We start from the raw sequence: 18,049 nt of genomic DNA, 5'->3' as shown, positions 1-18,049 counted from the left end.
TGCGACGACCGATTGGCTGAAGTAGAATTTGAGTGTTTACAATATATCGGAAAGTTTAGAATTGACAACTGGGGACAACTGGCTTTTTCTCAATTGTCAATAACATTTGAAAGTTTTTGACGTGTCTGGTTCTGCTTACTTTTACGTGAAAGGATGTGAAAATATTTACTAATATTTTGCCCTGATTGGTGATCAGTCGGTTCCTTTATCGATACAGATTGACTTCAATCAATGAAGCAAGAAAACCATTTTTTTCAAAGTGACTCTAAATGATAAATGGCCAGAAGTTGAAGACAAGAGTTAATTACTGACATTGTGCAAGTGCATCTCAGCTTGTCAATCTTTTGATTCCAGTTGTCACTAACTCCTAATGACCGTCGTAACAGCTTGGCTGGCGGATAACCCGCTGCCAATTTGAATCCATCTTCGTCCTCAAAGTAGTTCTCAACGATAATTTGTGTTAAAATGTAAAAGCATTTTAGTCATTCCTGTTGATATTTTGAAGCAACCCGACCAAATTTTAAAATGATCTTCAAAATAAAAAATCACACCAAATTTTGACCGACAAGACACTCAAAAATCCGAATCACCCTATTCTACGCCTTTATGCGAACCTTAAAAAAAGGGCGGGTCACACAGGTTATGACCCTGAGAATCGGGACTCGCGGTCAAATTTTCCTATGGACGTCATTCTGCCAAACGGAACTATGTGCATTGAGACATGAGCTCTAAGACCCATAAAAATACATGCATAACAGGGCTCACGTCATGGTGCACATAGTTCCGTTTGGCAGAAATACGTCCCTATGATCTCATCAACATAAAAATTACGCAGAATTTTGACCGGATGAATTTTGCATACTTAAAATGAATCGCTTAGAGGATAAGGCGCATAATTGCAGTTTTTGCTATTTCCAGAAAAACGTGTTTAAAGTTTCTAAAATTATATGAATTCTTACGGCAGAAAGAAGGTTCAAACTTATATTTTTGATGCTTAAAAATTGGATTTCATGGGTGAATTTTCCACAGAATTTATTTCAAACCTAGATTTGGTTGAAATAACTGATATCTCAATATTTTCGAAAACTGCACTTATGCGTCTTGTCCTCCAAGCCCCTCAAATCAACGTTCGTTCCTTCTCATGAAAGACAGCGAGTTTAAGCACGGCCGTACAATGAGCGATCAAACAGCGGCTGATCCAGCGAGAAGCCCGTTGCGCGAGTCGAGAGGCGATTATTTCGATTTTCCCGCGATCTGGAAACTCCGGATGCTGGTGCGGTTGCAAGTAAACGCTTAAACCTCGGTCCCAATTAGTCGATCGCGTCTTCTCGACAGGTTTTCTCCGTCCGAGTGTTACGTTAAATACTTGCGGATATTGACTCCCTGAGCGTCCCGAAATCTTGACTTCCCTTCCGCAAAGATGCTGCAGAGCTTAAACCAGTGCCATTAACGTGGGGTGCATAGATCCGCAAATATAAAAATATTTTCCGGTATTATAGTGGTGTATCAGCACGATCATATAGAACCGGTTTCCGCTCACAAGTTTTTAGATACGCGATTAGAATAAAAGCGACTGTCTACCCATAAGGCAAGGAACACTATGGTTTACAGGGTGAAAATTTCAATTGAGCGATTTTCGTGGAATTGGGCGCGTTATAAAATCGGATTTTGAGATCGCCGCGGAAAATTCGCTCTACTTTTTTCGGTTTCGTTTTCTTATGTGCGGATAGAGGGCGATAAGTTGTAGACAATTCGGCGATTTCGTGCTCGGAGCAAACCGGTTCAAAATTAAATTATATGACTACGTACTTAGAATTGCAAACTTCAAACCATAATAGTCTTGGTTTATACTGGAATTTTTAGGCGTTTTCTGTCACACAATTTTCAAAAAGCTCTCCTTTAGTAAATCAAAAACAAAATTTTGAATCTTTGTATAATAAGGCCCCTTGCCTCGTGGACGGAAAAGAAATGGTAGAACTTTCTACGGGTTGCAAAATTTTGGATTTTATGAAATCTGGGAATTCCAAGACAAGGAAAATGTGAAAGCTTTCTCTGTTGGAATCTTCAATGATGGCATGAATTTTTCGTTGATGTTTATGAGAATACATGCTATGAACAGAAGAAACAAGGCTGCAGGCGATCGGCAAGTCATTTTAAGCGCCTCTCACTCCAAATTCGGCCTAGCCCCATGCAATTTTTGAAAGAACATAAAAAAAGGAAGTGAGAAGAAAAAAGAAGAACCACTTCTTACAACATCTCCGCACTCCTCAGTCAAAAAAGCTACGAGGTATTTTATCTATAGTGTTTGTAATTTTCTGCATGATCATGTCTTTTTCTAATTGGACGTATTTCTATCAAACGGAGCTATGTGCATCAAGACATGAGCCCTGACACCCATAAGAATATATGCGTAACAAGGCTCACGTCATAATGCATATAGTTCCGTTTGGAAGAAATGCGTCCAATTATTTCTCTAATCTTCAGGTTTCAACCATTGAACTGCGCTTTTATGTTAAACGCAAAATACCGATCACGATTGTTTGACTTGAAAACAGCAAATGAATTCTACGTTTCCTCATTATTTAACAGTAAATTGATTAGGGTTAGATGTAAGTGTGATGGCTAGTTCATCGGTTGCTCCACACATTTTTTGCTGAACGCAGTGCACCGTTATCTAGGGGGATTTTTGACGAGAAAGCGTAGAAAGCGATGCATCGTGTTATCTTTCTTAATTGACCGTGTAATCTCGCTTTAATGTACGTAATTGTGATACTTTGATTTCTTTTTACATTATTTTATCATTTATTTTCATTATTATCTCTCTCCGTGTATCGAACGCGCTTTTGATGGCTCAAACTGAAAAAAAAAACTGTCTAAAGCGAACGAAGTCTCTTTAGCGGTTAAATCGGCAGGTAAATTTTTAAATTTAAAGGATAATTACTTGTGTGGTTTTGAATTCTTACGAAATACCTATCACTAGAGTATGTTGCTCGTAACACACCATTATCCATTCGCGGGTGACGGGAAAGGTAAGTTTTTGTTCCTTTATACAAATAATCGAAATTAACACACCGGTGTGTTAAGAGATTTTTAACAGCATGTGAAAATGATTGATAAGTTGAGTTCACTGCATTACTTAAAAGTAATTTCTAAAATGAAAAACTGGAGAGAAATAGTTTTAGAAGTGAAAAAAAGTACCGTCTTGGCACTTTTTAGAGCGGCATTTTCCATTTTAACACGTGTATTTAAGCACACAAGATCATTCTGCTAAGAACTCTCTTATTAATTGTCCGATTTAAAAATTTGGGATATCCTCGGGCTCAGTGCACGTAGTAGGTTCTATTTATAAATGCAATTCATCAAATTTTAGACACGTGTAAATTCTTAATTTTCTTCCGCGTTTTTCGTCTTTCCTTTTTCTGTGTCTAACATTTTTATCTCGAGAGCTTTCAAATTGTTTTCTCTGGAGTGTCTCTGATACTCCGATTGTTTTTCTCATCCTATTACTTCCTCAAATTTTCTTTCTCTGCCTAAATCACCTCTTCAGCAGCTTTGATAAGCTAGTTTCCGATAACCCGTTTACAATCCCTTTATCTTTAACTGCCGAATTTGCAACGGCCGCGATGTCGACAAAGATTGAAAAATCGAAGATAGACAAAACTTTGGACTCTTAATAATGAAGGTTAGTTACAACCGAACACCCTTGAGTGCTTGTCAAAAATAATATTCTTTATGATCTGGGGGATATTTAAAGGGGGTTTAAAAGTATTATGTACCGTTATTGAGGGACTTGGAAGACAAGGCGCATAAGAGAGGTTTTTGAAAAATTGAAATATTGATGATTTAAAGTAAAACTAGTCTTAATGCATATTCTGTGAAAAATTCGCTCCCAAATTCCAATTTTTAAGCATCAAAGAGTAAACTTAAACTTTCTTTCCACCATAAGGATCCATGTAATTTCAAAACTTCAAGCACGTATTTGTCGAAATAGCAAAAATTGCACTTATGCGCCTTGTCCTCCGAGCCTCTCAATTTAGTAGTAGAAAAATAAAACTCAATGGGGACTCAGCCATTGAAAAATGAAATTAGGCACACTCCGGTTAAAATCACGCAATTATAAATAAACATGTGTTATCAGTTTCTTTCCTCCGAATTATTATAATTAGGCATATTTTATTTTTGTTTTTAATTATTTTTTTTCCGTAATTTTCAGATTGCGTTTGAAGTTTTGAGAGATGAAACGCTGGAATTGAAACAGTTATGAGATATTTCGATCCTTCCTTGAGACGCTTCAACGTAAACGATTATCAATTGTGAAACCAACCAAGCGCATCGTTTGTTGCCTTGCAGGATGGCGAGCATCATTAGAAAACACATCTTCAACCAACTTCTGTCCTCGATCACGGGTAATAAACACTTCACGATACAACATGATTTACTTGCTATTCGAGATCTCTAAGAGATAGAAGCCTTTCGACTCATTTACAAAAAATGATATGGGATATATTTTAAGTGATACGACAATCGTTCGCCGACTTTTATAAAGAACCTATCTTGATTTTTGCGGTGTTTTATCCTTATTCAGATCAAAAGAGAACAGGACACGCCGAGAATTATCCTATGGTATTGATAATTTTACGTACATTGATGCATTTGCATACATAGATATTCCAACATTGTCGCAGTCAGCCCCTTGATGACTACTTAAAAGTAGACGTGTAGGGATGAGATCGTATCATCGCTTCGGAAGCACTTTGGCCCATCTATCTAGTACAAACACGATTAATTTCAGACTGCAAGTGAGGAAGAAAGTGAGGTTTGCTTAAAAGAGCTTGATGCAAAAACGGCTTTTTTCGCCCCCCCTCTGGAAGTTCTTCAGACTTTGTTTATTGATTCTTCATACTTGAGCGCTTCTTTTCCCAAATTTTCAGACTCCCAAAAAATTTTGGGGGGGAGCTAGGGGGGGTGGAAGTCAAAACCTGTGAACCTCGATATCTCTTGAACAAAGAAAGATATCGAGGTCCGGTTTGGACGAAAAATCGTCTAAAATTGCATACTTTAAGATTCTAAAGGTCGAAATCCCGATATCACATTTTTAAGTCAACATATGTGCTTTTTTCCAGTTTTTAGGTCTAGAAAATTTCTTTTAAACGAAAAATTTACAAAGATCTCAATTTTTTATTTGAACCAAAACCAGTTTTTTAAATTGTTCGTCTTTTTCCGCATCCAACGAGTGGTCCATTAAGCTGGGGAACCAAACGGTTCCGGAGTTATGATCGATTGAAGTTTCCGCTCAACGCGCGCCGACCGATTTTCGCGCGCAAAAAAGTCGGATTTGACTGTTATTAGATCAGATTGAATGTTCAAACTGAGCAAAATGCTTTATTAGGGACTCTTGAGGGTCGCTGAGTTCAGAAATTACAGATACTTCCAAATAATTTACGTTTTTAAAATTACAGCTCCGCAGCGCTATTTTAGAGGCCCACTGAGCGCCGACCGGTCGCTCAGTGGTCCTGTCCGAAGCTGCAATTTTAAAAACGTGAATTTTTTGGAAGTATCGGTAATTTCTGAACTCATCGACCCTCAAGAGTCCCTAATAAAGCATTTTGCTCAGTTTGAACATTCAATCTGATCTAATAACAGTCAAATCCGACTTTTTTGCGCGCGAAAATCGGTCGGCGCGCGTTGAGCGGAAACTTCAATCGATCATAACTCCGGAACCGTTTGGTTCCCCAGCTTAATGGACCACTCGTTGGATGCGGAAAAAGACGAACAATTTAAAAAACTGGTTTTGGTTCAAATAAAAAATTGAGATCTTTGTAAATTTTTCGTTTAAAAGAAATTTTCTAGACCTAAAAACTGGAAAAAAGCACATATGTTGACTTAAAAATGTGATATCGGGATTTCGACCTTTAGAATCTTAAAGTATGCAATTTTAGACGATTTTTCGTCCAAACCGGACCTCGATATCTTTCTTTGTTCAAGAGATATCGAGGTTCACAGGTTTTGACTTCCACCCCCCCTAGCTCCCCCCCAAAATTTTTTGGGAGTCTGAAAATTTGGGAAAAGAAGCGCTCAAGTATGAGTAATCAATAGACAAAGTCTGAAGAACTTCCAGAGGGGGGGCGAAAAAAGCCGTTTTTGCATCAAGCTCTTTGAACACCTATACTACTATTTCGACGCGTGGGAGTTCATTTTGCCTACTCTTAAAATTGAAGGAGGAAAACACTCAATGTCACGGCACGTAGTTTCAAGTGAATGATGGAGCATGTTTTGTCTTCATCTTTGAAGGTATAAGCAATCATTTCGACGAATGAGAGCTGATCCTGCTAGTATTTGCAAATATGGGCGAAAACACAAGGATCGGGCGAGGGGCGAGACGTGTGCTTCAAAATAAAAAGTAGCGCTATGTCCGCTTTCATTTGAAACAATAGGGCAACTATTATGACGCGTGAGAGATGATTTTGTGTGTTTTCGAGAATGTAGGCGGAAAATGCTCCGAGTCACGGGACATGATCCCAACGTCCAAGTGAGTAACATAGTGTAGTTCGCCTTCATTTCGAATGGTTAGGCAACTCTTCCGACGCGTAGGAGGTGTTTTTGCCTTCTCTAAAAATGAAGGAGGGTGGGCACTGGACACGCTGCGTCACATGCATGTCGGGGTCGGGCTTCCAGTGAGCCAAGGAAAAGTATGATAGAAGAATGGGTCATTTGCGTTGGTCACAGAATCATGGGTTGATGTTTTATTCTTGCAGATCAACTACAAATAATAAGATCCGTCGAAACAGCAACTTTCTACGTAGAATATTTACCGAGATATCGCGCCTAGAAAAACTCGATTTATGACGTCAGCCACCGCGGTTGTACGTACCATGTTATGCACGCACTACCGCGGTGGATGACGTCAAAAACCCGACTTTATAAAGGAAGATATCTCGGTTAATATTCAACGTAGAAAAGTTGCTGTTTGGACAGATCATCTTATGTTTAGCTAGTCTACAAGAATCAAGCATCAAAACACAATTCTGTTCCCAGCGCAACTGGCTCATTACTTCGGCAGGACTACACTGGAAAAAAAGAATCTTAAATCTGCCGCCAATAAGTATTTCTTCTTAAATCAAGAATTTTGCTGGTTAATATAAGCTACTTTTTTGCTTAACTCAAGCATTATTTTTCTTGAATCAAGAAAAAGTCAGCTTAAAGCAAGATAAAGAAAATTCTCGGCGGCAAATTCAAGAATTATCATGCTTGATCCAAGCTACTTTTTTTTCAGAGTAGATTTCTAAAATAAACACTCGACATTGAATCCGCTCTATTTCCAGCGTTCCTGACCCTGTTCCTCTCGGGCGTCTGGCTGGGCTGGATCTCGGTGGTGCTGCCGAAGGTGCACTCGGGGGAGATCCCAGTACCGATGAGCGGGTCGGACATCACCTGGGCGGTGGTCGGCCTGGACATCGGCAACTTCCTCAGCCCGCTGCCCACCGGGTACCTGATGGACCGCTACGGGCGGCTCCCCACGCTCCGGCTGGCCATGCTCTTCTTCGCGGCCGCCTCCGTCCTGGCCCTCGTCGCCTCGACGCCCCTCCACTTCTTCCTGGCGCGGCTCCTGGCCGGCGTCGGGAAGGGCGCCGGCTTCACCGCGGCCGCCCTCTACGTCGCCGAGATCGCCGGCCCCCGGATCCGCGGCGCCCTCTCCGGCGTCTTCATCGTCATGCTCACCGGCGGCCTCGTCGTCAGCGTCACCGTCGGCCCGTGGCTCAGCTTCGCCACCGTCAACTGGCTCATCCTCCTCTTCCCCGTCCTCGGGCTCGTCTTGACCTTCTTCGTCGTCGAGTCCCCTTACTACCGATGCATGCGCGGCGACTCCGCCGCCGCCGAGAAGGCCCTCGCTGCCGTCCGCGATCGCACCAAGGTCAGATCATTATTTTCTTCGGATTTAACTCGTGTCATTTTCGATATTCCAGCCTTTCGACTATCACAGAGAACTCATGAAAGTCTACCGTTGTGAAAACACGTTATGTGGCTGTGCAAGTCGAGTTCGTTAAAATATTTGGACGTATTTGGACGGCGGTCGAAATACGTCCAATTGTAAACAATTAAGCAATTAGTTTAGGAGAGACTGTGCGATTCTTGAAATCGGATCATTCGTTATAGAATTACTGGGACATCCACACCGTCAGAGATTTTGCCTGCCCGGTGTGTTCTGTGTGGCATTTTGATGAGAACACGTACGTCTTCCAGTATGTGCCCTATCAATCTACCCATTAGGGCCTTTTTCTCATCAGGGTGTCTACTACAACAGGCTAGCCAAAAATCAGCACTTTTACAGTGATTTTTCAGTACATTCCCAAGAATTTCAGCACCTCCTCAACAGAAAAATTCAGTACTTTCTCAGTACCTCCAGTTGACGAAATCCGGAAAATTTCAAAAATTTGAATTTCTCGCTCAAATTGCGACTAATAAGACAAAAATTCCGGACCTTCTTGCGGAATTTCCGCACTTTCTCAGTACTTCCGGACCGCCCTTAAAAAATCAGGACCATTTACGGAATTGTTGACATTCATACACTGGAAAAAACACATTGGTTCTAGAGTCTAGACTCTTGAAAACTTGACAGAAAAAATACTCTTGATTCATCAGATTTAAGCTTAATCAAGAACCAAGCCTCTTAATTTGAGCGACTTCCTTTTGATTTAAGCTTAAATCTGATTGAATCAAGAGTCCTTTTCTTGTCAATGTTTTCAAGAGTCTAGACTCTAGATCCAATGTGTGTGTTTTTTTTTTTTTTTTTTTTTTTTTTTTCCAGTGTATGATATTCATATTTATCATATATTCATGACAATACTCATGTTGGGTATAGTTCGAGTCTGATAAATTTCCTATTAGAACTTGTTGATGGAGCTTTGTTTCGTTGTTCCCAGGTGGCGGCCCGGACCTCGGAGCTGGAGCTGATCCGGCTGAAGGTGGCCGAGGAGCAGAGCGCGAAGAAGAGCGCGTGGACGTTGGTCTCGGAGCGGGGGAACCGGCGGGCCCTGGCCATCGTCCTCGTCACCGGGATCCTGGAGCGGGCCGGCGGCGTGGCCAGCATCATGGCCTACGCCTCCTCCTCGCTCCCTCGCGACGCCGCCGGGTTCTGGGACGGCAAGCTCACCGTCATGCTCTTCTCCTGGCTCTGCGTCGGCTCCGGCCTCCTCGGCGTCGCTCTCGTCGACTCCTGCGGCCGCAAGCCGCTCCAGCTCGTCTCCTGCCTCGGACTCGCCGGAGTCACCGCCGCCTCCTCCGTCTTCTACTACTATCACCAGAAGGCTCAGGTAACGCTTTTAGTTTATTAGGGAAGAACAAAGTTTTTCGGCAAGTTCGACTGGAACCTCAAGGAGATGCGTATCAGGAATGAACGTGTCTAGGAGATCATAGGTGGTGAAGAGACAATTCGTCGCTTCTCTGACGTAAGGACGTACCTCTATTTCCACGTGAGCCCTGAAAGGCGTGGAGTTATAAAGAGACCAGGGCTCACGTAGAAATTGAAATACGCCCTCACGTCAGAGGGACGACGAATATGTTTTGGATTGAGTTCCTGCACGTAGGCATCCAGTGGCGTGGCATGCTTTGCGATACATCGATTGATCTGCCATTTAAACCTATGGAAAAGGATCGATAAACAGGGTGTTCGCAACGAACACCTTAATAATCGATTCTTTACCATGGCTTCAAATGGAGCAAAAACGACAATCGATCATGCACGCTTCGCCACTGTAGTAGTTGTCGTAGAGGGGGTGCAGCTAAAAGGTGGATGAATGCCATCCAAATAAAGATAAAGGGATGCTCTAGCTTCCGGGGAATCTCAAAACTGACAGATTCCAGGTAGGTACTGTAAGGTGTCACGGAGCGTCCTAGTACGCCGTAAAAGCGACTAATACAACATAAAAACACTTCCTTCTTTCGAGATCGAATTATAGAAAAAGGCACTCAGTGGCTGGTTAATAAATGACAAGCCCTGGAAGTGACCAGAGATGGTAAACAGTTGGAAGATCAGTGATATGTTTTAGTAATTAGTAGATGGGTCAGAAATTCCCTGACTTTCCGGTCGTCACGTATTCCCTGCCTTTCCTGATTTCCAGACAGCCGGCAACCCTGGAATTGTCATAGATGACATCAATTTTCCTTCTTCTCTGATAGCTAGAAAACACCTTGCTGACACAAACGGTTAACACGATGCTAACTGGGATCTTCTGTTTCAGGAGGACGCGGCGGGTTTCGTGTGGGTGCCGCACGCGTGCATCGTCCTCTTCGGGGTGTTCTACCCGTTCGGCGTCGGGCAGATCCCGCACACGTTCCAGAGCGAGCTGTTCCCGACGAGCGTGAAGGGCCACGCCTCGGCCATCATGACCATGGCCCTGGCCGTGGCCTCCTTCGCCAGCAACAAGCTCTACCTGGCCGTCGACCTCTGGCTCGTCTACGCCGCCTTCGCCCTCTGCAACCTCGCCAGCGCCGTCTTCACCCTCTTCTGCGTCTTCGAGACCAAGGGCAAGACCCTCGCCGAGATCCAGGACCTCCTCGATCGCTGAGCACGTAGAATAATAAGGCCATTAAAAGAGACGCTTTCCTGGAATCTTTGGCGAAGAGGAAGAACCACGACCTGGAGCTAGAGTCCCTCTATACTGAGGGTCAAGACAACACACCCCCTCATGGAGTCACAAACGGGAATAAAGATTACACAAATTGAACGTTTTTCGTAATCTTTGATCAACTCATTTCCAAATTCCTAACTCCGTTCCTTCTCTCATTCCGTTTGTTCCTTGTCGAACCCGTAATTCCTTGGTCCATTCCAGATAATAATCTTTGCAATCGGTGAAAATGTAATCTTTATTCCCGTTTGTGACACTGTGGAGGCCTAAATACAGGAACCAATCAGAAATGGATTCACATTGTCTTGACTCTCAGTATAAAGGGCTCTACCTGGAGCTGGCTAGAGTCCCTTTATACTGAGAGTAAAGACAATACGAATCCATTTCTGATTGGTTCCCGTATATTAGGCCTCCACAGTGTCACAAACGGGAATGAAGATTACATTTTCACCGATTGCAAAGATTATAAACTGGAATGGGCCGGGGAATTGGGGGCATGGCAAGGAACAAACGGAATGAGAGAAGGAACGGAGTTAGGAATTTGGAAATGAGTTGATCAAAGATTACGAAAAACGTTCAATTTGTGTAATCTCTATTTGCGTTTGTGAAATCCACGAGCCGCGTTGTCTTAACTCTCTCTATAAAGGGACTCTAGAGCTGGCAAGTCTTGTTCACATATGGATGGACAGATTTTGCAACCGTGCAGAGAGCTGGCAAGTCCAAAAACGCCATAGGGCTAGAGTACCTGACCTAATCTGGACACAAAATGCGCAAAATACGGAGAGTGTCCCTTCTATGGATGTACTAGTCTTATTATTCTATGGTGAGGTCGAATCCGTCCGGCCCCAAACAGCGATATCCTTCCACGGTTTTAGCCATTAAGAGATTTCCGGAGAAAAGGGCGAGAGAGATGGTGTCTAGAATTTGTCTATTTTTCATTCTTCGATAATGCTCTGACTTTTCCCGTTTCCCGGGGAAAAGCCTTGGAGAACACTCGGGCTTTCCGCCAGTGACGTCAGCGGTGACGACCGGGCTCGGCGACAACGTCGAGCTCGACAGTTGTCCGCTTCAACTCATGAGCCCTGTCCAGAAAGCTCTTGTCACATGTTCATGGCTCACGAGTTAGCATATTTTGGCGCTTAGTTCCTTTTAATTGAATGTCAAATCCCACTTTTCCATTTTGCCGAAAGGAATCACTCCCACTTTTACATTGTCTCTTACGCAGCTCAAACGAGCACCCCCCCCCCCCCCCAACTTTCAAACGCGTCTCTAGTTCCTTTTAGCATAAATACGTCCAGCTCAGAGACGTTTTTATCTTTACATCACAATTGCGATGAACTATTCAGCAATGTGAGGGAAAATGTTTTATGGAAGCACTGAGTGATAACGACCGCAGTGGCGTGGCGTGCTTTGCGATATATCGATTGACGCCATTTAAACCTATGGAAAAGGATCGATACACAGGTGTTCGCAGCGAACCCTTGATAATCGATTCTTACCATAGGTTTAAATGGCATAACAATCGATACATCGCAATCACGCCACGCCACTTGACACGCATTATTTCCTATTAATCATAGCTATGTAACAGGACGAAGTAAGCTAGCGGTGAACCAACTGATTGATAGACTGAGAGGTAAATAGACCCGATCTGTCGTCGATGCATCCAGTGGCGTCGTGCTTTGCGACAATCGATTGATCTACCATTTAAACCTATGGAAAAGATCGATAACAGGTGTTCGGCGGCACCTTATAATCGATTCTTCACCACAGCTCAAATGGGGAAATATCGATAATAGATCATTCACGCCTCATCACTGGATGCAACGCTGAGTCTACCTCGTCGATTTGCGATCCCCGTCGCACAGTATAAGTCGCATCGCGATGTGTAACTGGTTTCCAAGAATCGTGGAAATTACAACATGGGCACCAGGAGGAAAAACGACTGATCTTTCTTACAAAACCAATCCGTCCGTCATAACGTTAGATCGGGCACGGAGTAAAAGAATTTCAGCTTCGACGGTGGAACTACGAACACGCCTACGATTGAGTTGCGTCGAGATTTCCATCCCGTCTAGATTTATTATTGAAGGTTTAACTAGACCTATTCGTACGAATTTTTCAGAGAATCCTCTTAAAAGTGCGACACGATGAACTTCCATGCAAAAATATTAATCAGCCACCTTCCAAAAAGGTAAAATGTATGGTGATACCAATAATTTGATTTTAAGATGTCCGAGTATCAATGACTTACACCTTACGAAAAAAATAATGGGAAAATTTTGGCAAATTTTTAAAAGTTTGAAAAGTGCAAGACGAGAGGGGGAAAGAGGGTACTGATTAAAAAAAGATATCTATGCTCAAACTCCACTCTGCTTGGCGAGAAGAAATACAGGGGGAAAAATACTCATAAGTAAGACACAATATTTGTTTAAGTAACTGCTCTATGTTCATTCAAAAAAGAACTTCGTGACGTTCGCTGTAATTAGTGTATTTATTTCAGCTCTACTAGGGTTAAGTTTGTATTGAAACCAATTGAGACAAATAAGAAAAAGAGGCTCTGCTCATGAAGTAGGATAACAAGAGAAGTTGACAAAACCAAGGTTAACTTGGCCAATAAAACTGACATGGATTTTTATTGTTTTTATTGTCTTTTTAATTAAACATCCCACTATTTTTCTCCAAGTAAATCCCAGCTTTGAGTGCTAGGAGGAGAGTTTCAAAATAATCTCGCTTTGATAAGATACGAGGCAATGTTCATGTGAAATAATTTAATCCTGAAGCATCAATCTTCAGAAGATCTAGAGCAAACTGTGTAAATCATCTGAGTAGTGAAGAATTGCATTTAGAGTGGCTTCTACTTACATTATTCTAACATTATTCAATTTTGCTGACCAGCATTAGCTGATTGCCGGGAGCAAATTCTCTGATAAAAATGCCGGTGTTTTTTCCCAATTTAACTCAATTTCTTTTAAAATAATCATTCGGAGTGCAAGACAAAATGCTGATTAGTTTTATTTTCATTTTTTCCCCTCATTTTTGAGTGTACAATCAACAATTACTGCGAACTTTAAAAAACAGAATAGTCTCGGAATTAGAGGAGAAAAATGTTCTATTTTTCCTTATGTATTCTCTGATTTTCTCAGCGATTTTTTGTTCCCTGATGAAGTGATAAGTCCCAATGTTTCCTATACATCTAAAAAATGTGGTTCAGATAATTTGAATATTCTAACTCTTTTCCTTGGGATCAGAAAAAAAGAAGCAGTCAAAGACAACTTTAAAAACTTTCAGGGGAACTTAGCAAGTATTTCATGGGCCTTCAACGAGAAATACAAAAACTTTCAAGGACATTCCCAGATTTTTGAGTACATACAAGAGACAAAACTCACAATTTACAATGAGAACTTGGGTTACATAAAATTGTACTTCTAAAATCCCTGCCACACTTTGTTGTGCACACAGGACACTCTTTGTGCCAGAATGAGTCGACAAATAGTAGAATAGGGGAAGTCTAAAAGCCTGCTTACTTCACACATGAGCAAGAATAATTTTCTAAGATGAAGATGAAAAAGGAATGCAGTTCAATTTTTGTGAGTATCCTATCGTGAAGAAATGTCGAAATACAGATGGTGACAAAAATTTGATGTGGGGGAAAAACCTACAAACACGCCTCAAATAGAGAAAAGAGAGAAAACTAAATCCCCTACATCAAAATTATGTGCCGTATTTGGTATTCCTGCTATGAAGATGAAAAGACGCGAAAGTAAACTTGAAATTTTCCAACATTGGAGTCCGAGTATCACTATGCAAGAACTTTCGAGTGCCTCTATAACTCTACGACTTTTCCTGTAAAGTAAGTAATGATGCAAAAATGGGGGAGGGGGGGGGGGGTTTAATACTGTTTCAAGGCCGTTTGTATGGTGGAATTTTTGACTGTCCGAGGGCAATTCCTATAAAATTAGAAAACTTCTTACGCTACTACCATGCAGTATTTACAAATGTTATTCAGGAAGCTACATTGGCAATTGAACCGATTATTTAATAAATTACATAAGCGTCGAAGGCACAATTTTGAGAAAAACTGCATTAATCAACAGTTATCAGCCGGTAAAAACCAAGAATTCAGCAACTTTTAGAGGACCATAGAGTTTTTTAATTGTTAAACATCATTCCTCTGTAAGATGCATCTTGATCTAGGCAATAATAATCCATTTAAACTCAATTTTATTTAGTTTTGGCCCTGGAGTCATCTGGAAAATAATTGGTTCATTTGAGGGTTTCATTGAACGGAAGAGATAAGTGAGATTTTTTTAGAAAAATAAGCTATTGCTAATCTTGAACTAAAGTTGTTCAAAATCAGCTTTGTAGAAAAAGTCAAATAAAAATTGACCCAATTTTCCGACTTGGTGCTATTGGTTTTTACTTTTTATGAGCCTTAGGACTCTTTCAATTTTTAAACAAAACCATAAAATGATGACTGATCTCCTCCATTTACAGCAGCTCCAATTGCAGACTATAAGGACGAATATACCCATCCACCAATCCAAAAAACTAAAAATGAAATCTTACCTTTGCTGGTAGAAGAGTAAATTGGCTCAGGCGATGAGAATTTTGGATCTCCACCACTCTTGACAAACATCCAGTCTTCACGTAGTTTCTTGACTTTTTCCTGGGGAAAAAAAGTTGATCAATTGAGATATTTCAGGCCATATGAGGATATAGTGATAGTAATGAAGCTGCCTAAATGTTGGGTTTTTTTAGAGAAGGATTTCGTCTTACTGGAGACGAATAAATCATGCAATACAGAAACAACTTTCTCCGCAAGAAATAAGACCTAATGAGGAGTCATATGCCCACACAATGTACATATCCGAGCGTTTTGATCAATTACGTACCATAAGGTAAGAAACATGAATATCTATCAAAATAGGTTCATACTAGATATCATTCAACACAGAAGATCTACCAAAAATGAGGTTCCGAAAGATAGAGGTTTGGAAAGAAACAACGTAACCGCTGGAGAACTAAAATGAGCTCAACCTTGTTTTTATTTTTTTTTTTTTGGTACCAACATCTTTCTTTTCATTTTTCAAGCAGTTAGGTCAATTTTTTGCTAATAAGCCACTGATATTAGAAAAGCTGAAAAAAATGAGCAATTACCTTTAACTGAGATGAGATCGGTTGTTTAGCACCTTGACATTCTTTTTCTAAGTTAATGACGTTTTCTAAAACTTCTTTGACTTCCGTTTCACAGTCTTTGACACAGGCCTGAAAAATTTAAATAAATATTCAACAATAAAATGTTTGAGATACGTTCCATCTTTAAGAGAAATTTTGGTAAAAACATTTAGACTCTATGCTAACTGTTTTAATGCCTTTCAATAATAGATTTCATGTTTGTACAAAACAAAATTCAAAGCTTTTAATCAACCTCTTGACAAATTTTTGAGGACTCTCATCGCAGAAAATGTTTTTCCTTAAAGTCCGAGAGGTAAATTAATGTACAAACAGTGCACTTGAAATTCACCTGAAAGTGACTGACATCCAGAGAAACCCCAAAGTTGAAAAGATTTCTTGTGACACCAGTGAAAAGAAGGACATTACTATCAGTGTGAATATGTACTTCCATGTAGAAGCTCATAAGAGAAAAATACGAAGAATTAAGTATTTGCTTATGATAGGGAAGATAAAAAAATCTTCTTTCAACTTACAGATATGCTCTCTTGCATTTTCTTCTTTTCTGCGTCATGTAAACTATGACTGAGAGAGACGCGAGCTTTTATGCTGGCAACCCATGATGATACATTGTCAATTCTTGAAATTAGCTTCTTCAATGACGACAATTTGCAAAGAATGTACTCTCTGTGTTCTGCTAATTTAGCACCAGCCTAGAAATAAAATATATTGTTACAGCCCGAAATCAGAGCAATGGCAAAAATACAAACGGAACAAGATCCAGGATACATCAATAGCAAATAGCAAGGAGGAGACGGAACATTAAAATGAAAGGATATAATTTCACAAAAATAAGCCTTTTAAAAAAATGAACCTCTCAAGGCACAATGATGAATTATAAACTATTTTTAAAACTTCCTACATCTTACTAGACTGATCATTTCACAATTGAGGAGCTTTCCGGAAAAAGGGCACATAGCAAAAAATAGCGTTTGAGAAAAATGCATTTTAAGCTTCCATCATTAATTTCTGGCCACTGATGATACCTTTCATCGCAGCTTGGACTCCCGATTTCGAACGAAAATCACTGTCAATGGCCATAGAGTAATGATCAAAACTTCAAATGCATTTCTCTCAAACGCAAGTTTTTCCTATGTGCCCTTTTTCCGGAAAGCTCCTCGATTATCACCTAATGATTCAATATTTTAGGGCAATAATTGGCTACCCAATTACTTCAAATGTTCAAGCAAATTACAGAAAAAGTTGATCTTTGCATGATAATCGTAATATCCAGGAAAGTTTTTAACATTTCCCACAAGAAAGCAAATTTTCACAACTTTACTATAGGAGTCTTTAAAATATTCCATTTCCTAAGTGGGGACTTTCCTTCAAACCTGCAGGACACTTCAAAATTGAGGCTCAAGATTTACCACCACCCTACTCCTTAAATGCCTTCTTGCTATTTCAACCATGTGCAGAAAAATGCTGCAAGAATGAACGGTTTCAAATTGCCAAATTTTCTTTGATAACATAATTTTGTTTTCTTTTTTTTAAATACTCTTAGTATTTGTCTTACGAAGTTAACGGGAAATTTAACTTGTAGTTTAAACTAATTTACCTGGAAATCTCTGAGGAAGATATTCATAGCTTTCATATGCAAAGCAAACATTAATTTCATATTTTGGTTTATCATAAAGAAAAATTTAAGTCAAAAGCAGCAGACAATATCTGAATGCTTTTACAATGCGCCTTCTTTGCAATGCGAGCTTTGCACTTCTTTTAGTGAAAATTTTAGTGGGATAAAATAAAGCATATTTCATTACCTTAGTTAAGACAGTCAAAGTTGAATCGATGTTAAGAGCTTGTTCTCCTGTTTCTTTAGCTTTGACTAATTCTAGCTCTTCCTTTTTAAGCGCTACTTCTTCTTCTCGAGCCTAGAAAAGAAATTAAATTATCAAAACACAAGACTTCGACGATGAGTACTTATGAATTATATTTAATATGATCCAATTTTTTGTTAAAAAATGCAGAAAAACTAAGAAATAAAAGTCATTTAATAGGGGAGTAGCAGAAAGGAAGGAGAGACTGAAAGTAAATTTGGGTAGGAAAACGATACAGATTAAAATTACGGCAAGAAAAAAATAGGAAAATTATGGGTCAGAGGAAAAATAATTGGACCGCGTTAAGCAGAAAGGAACCAAGCCACATCAGCCATTGCCAAATTTAACTGTGCAATGTAATTTATCATA

The 18,049-nt window shown here is 40.3% G+C and overlaps 2 protein-coding genes across 8 annotated transcripts in view; one reads left to right on the top strand and one right to left on the bottom strand.

The window, feature by feature from the left end:
- LOC109033668 (dystrophin, isoforms A/C/F/G/H) overlaps positions 1-18,049 on the bottom strand; it is a 151,286-nt gene that overhangs the window by 92,186 nt on the left and 41,051 nt on the right. For all 4 annotated transcript variants that reach the window (XM_072296687.1, XM_072296689.1, XM_072296688.1 and 1 more), the window contains 4 exons: positions 17,624-17,734; positions 16,337-16,513; positions 15,786-15,893; positions 15,195-15,294 (listed from right to left, as the gene is read on the bottom strand). In XM_072296687.1, coding sequence (XP_072152788.1) covers positions 15,195-15,294; positions 15,786-15,893; positions 16,337-16,513; positions 17,624-17,734 — 496 coding nt within the window. The remainder of the gene's footprint in view (positions 1-15,194; positions 15,295-15,785; positions 15,894-16,336; positions 16,514-17,623; positions 17,735-18,049) is intronic.
- LOC109033672 (uncharacterized) lies at positions 1,306-11,517 on the top strand. Of its 4 annotated transcripts, none has more exons than XM_019046386.2 (5): positions 1,306-2,287; positions 4,214-4,406; positions 7,323-7,912; positions 8,922-9,311; positions 10,239-11,517. In XM_019046386.2, the coding sequence occupies exons 2-5, from the start codon at positions 4,352-4,354 to the stop codon at positions 10,563-10,565; spliced, it is 1,362 nt and encodes a 453-aa protein (XP_018901931.2). In that variant the 5' UTR covers positions 1,306-2,287; positions 4,214-4,351; the 3' UTR covers positions 10,566-11,517. The 4 variants fall into 4 exon arrangements, with proteins under 4 accessions (XP_018901931.2, XP_018901934.2, XP_018901933.2 ...); XM_019046389.2 differs by lacking the exon at positions 1,306-2,287 and adding an exon at positions 2,569-2,756; XM_019046388.2 differs by lacking the exon at positions 1,306-2,287 and adding an exon at positions 2,889-2,912.

The sequence above is a fragment of the Bemisia tabaci genome, chromosome 2 (assembly GCF_918797505.1).
Source record: "Bemisia tabaci chromosome 2, PGI_BMITA_v3".
Classification (NCBI taxonomy): Eukaryota; Metazoa; Arthropoda; class Insecta; order Hemiptera; family Aleyrodidae; genus Bemisia; species Bemisia tabaci.
Note: the sequence above shows the minus strand (reverse complement) of the source record. Positions and strands in the feature narration are given on the sequence as shown.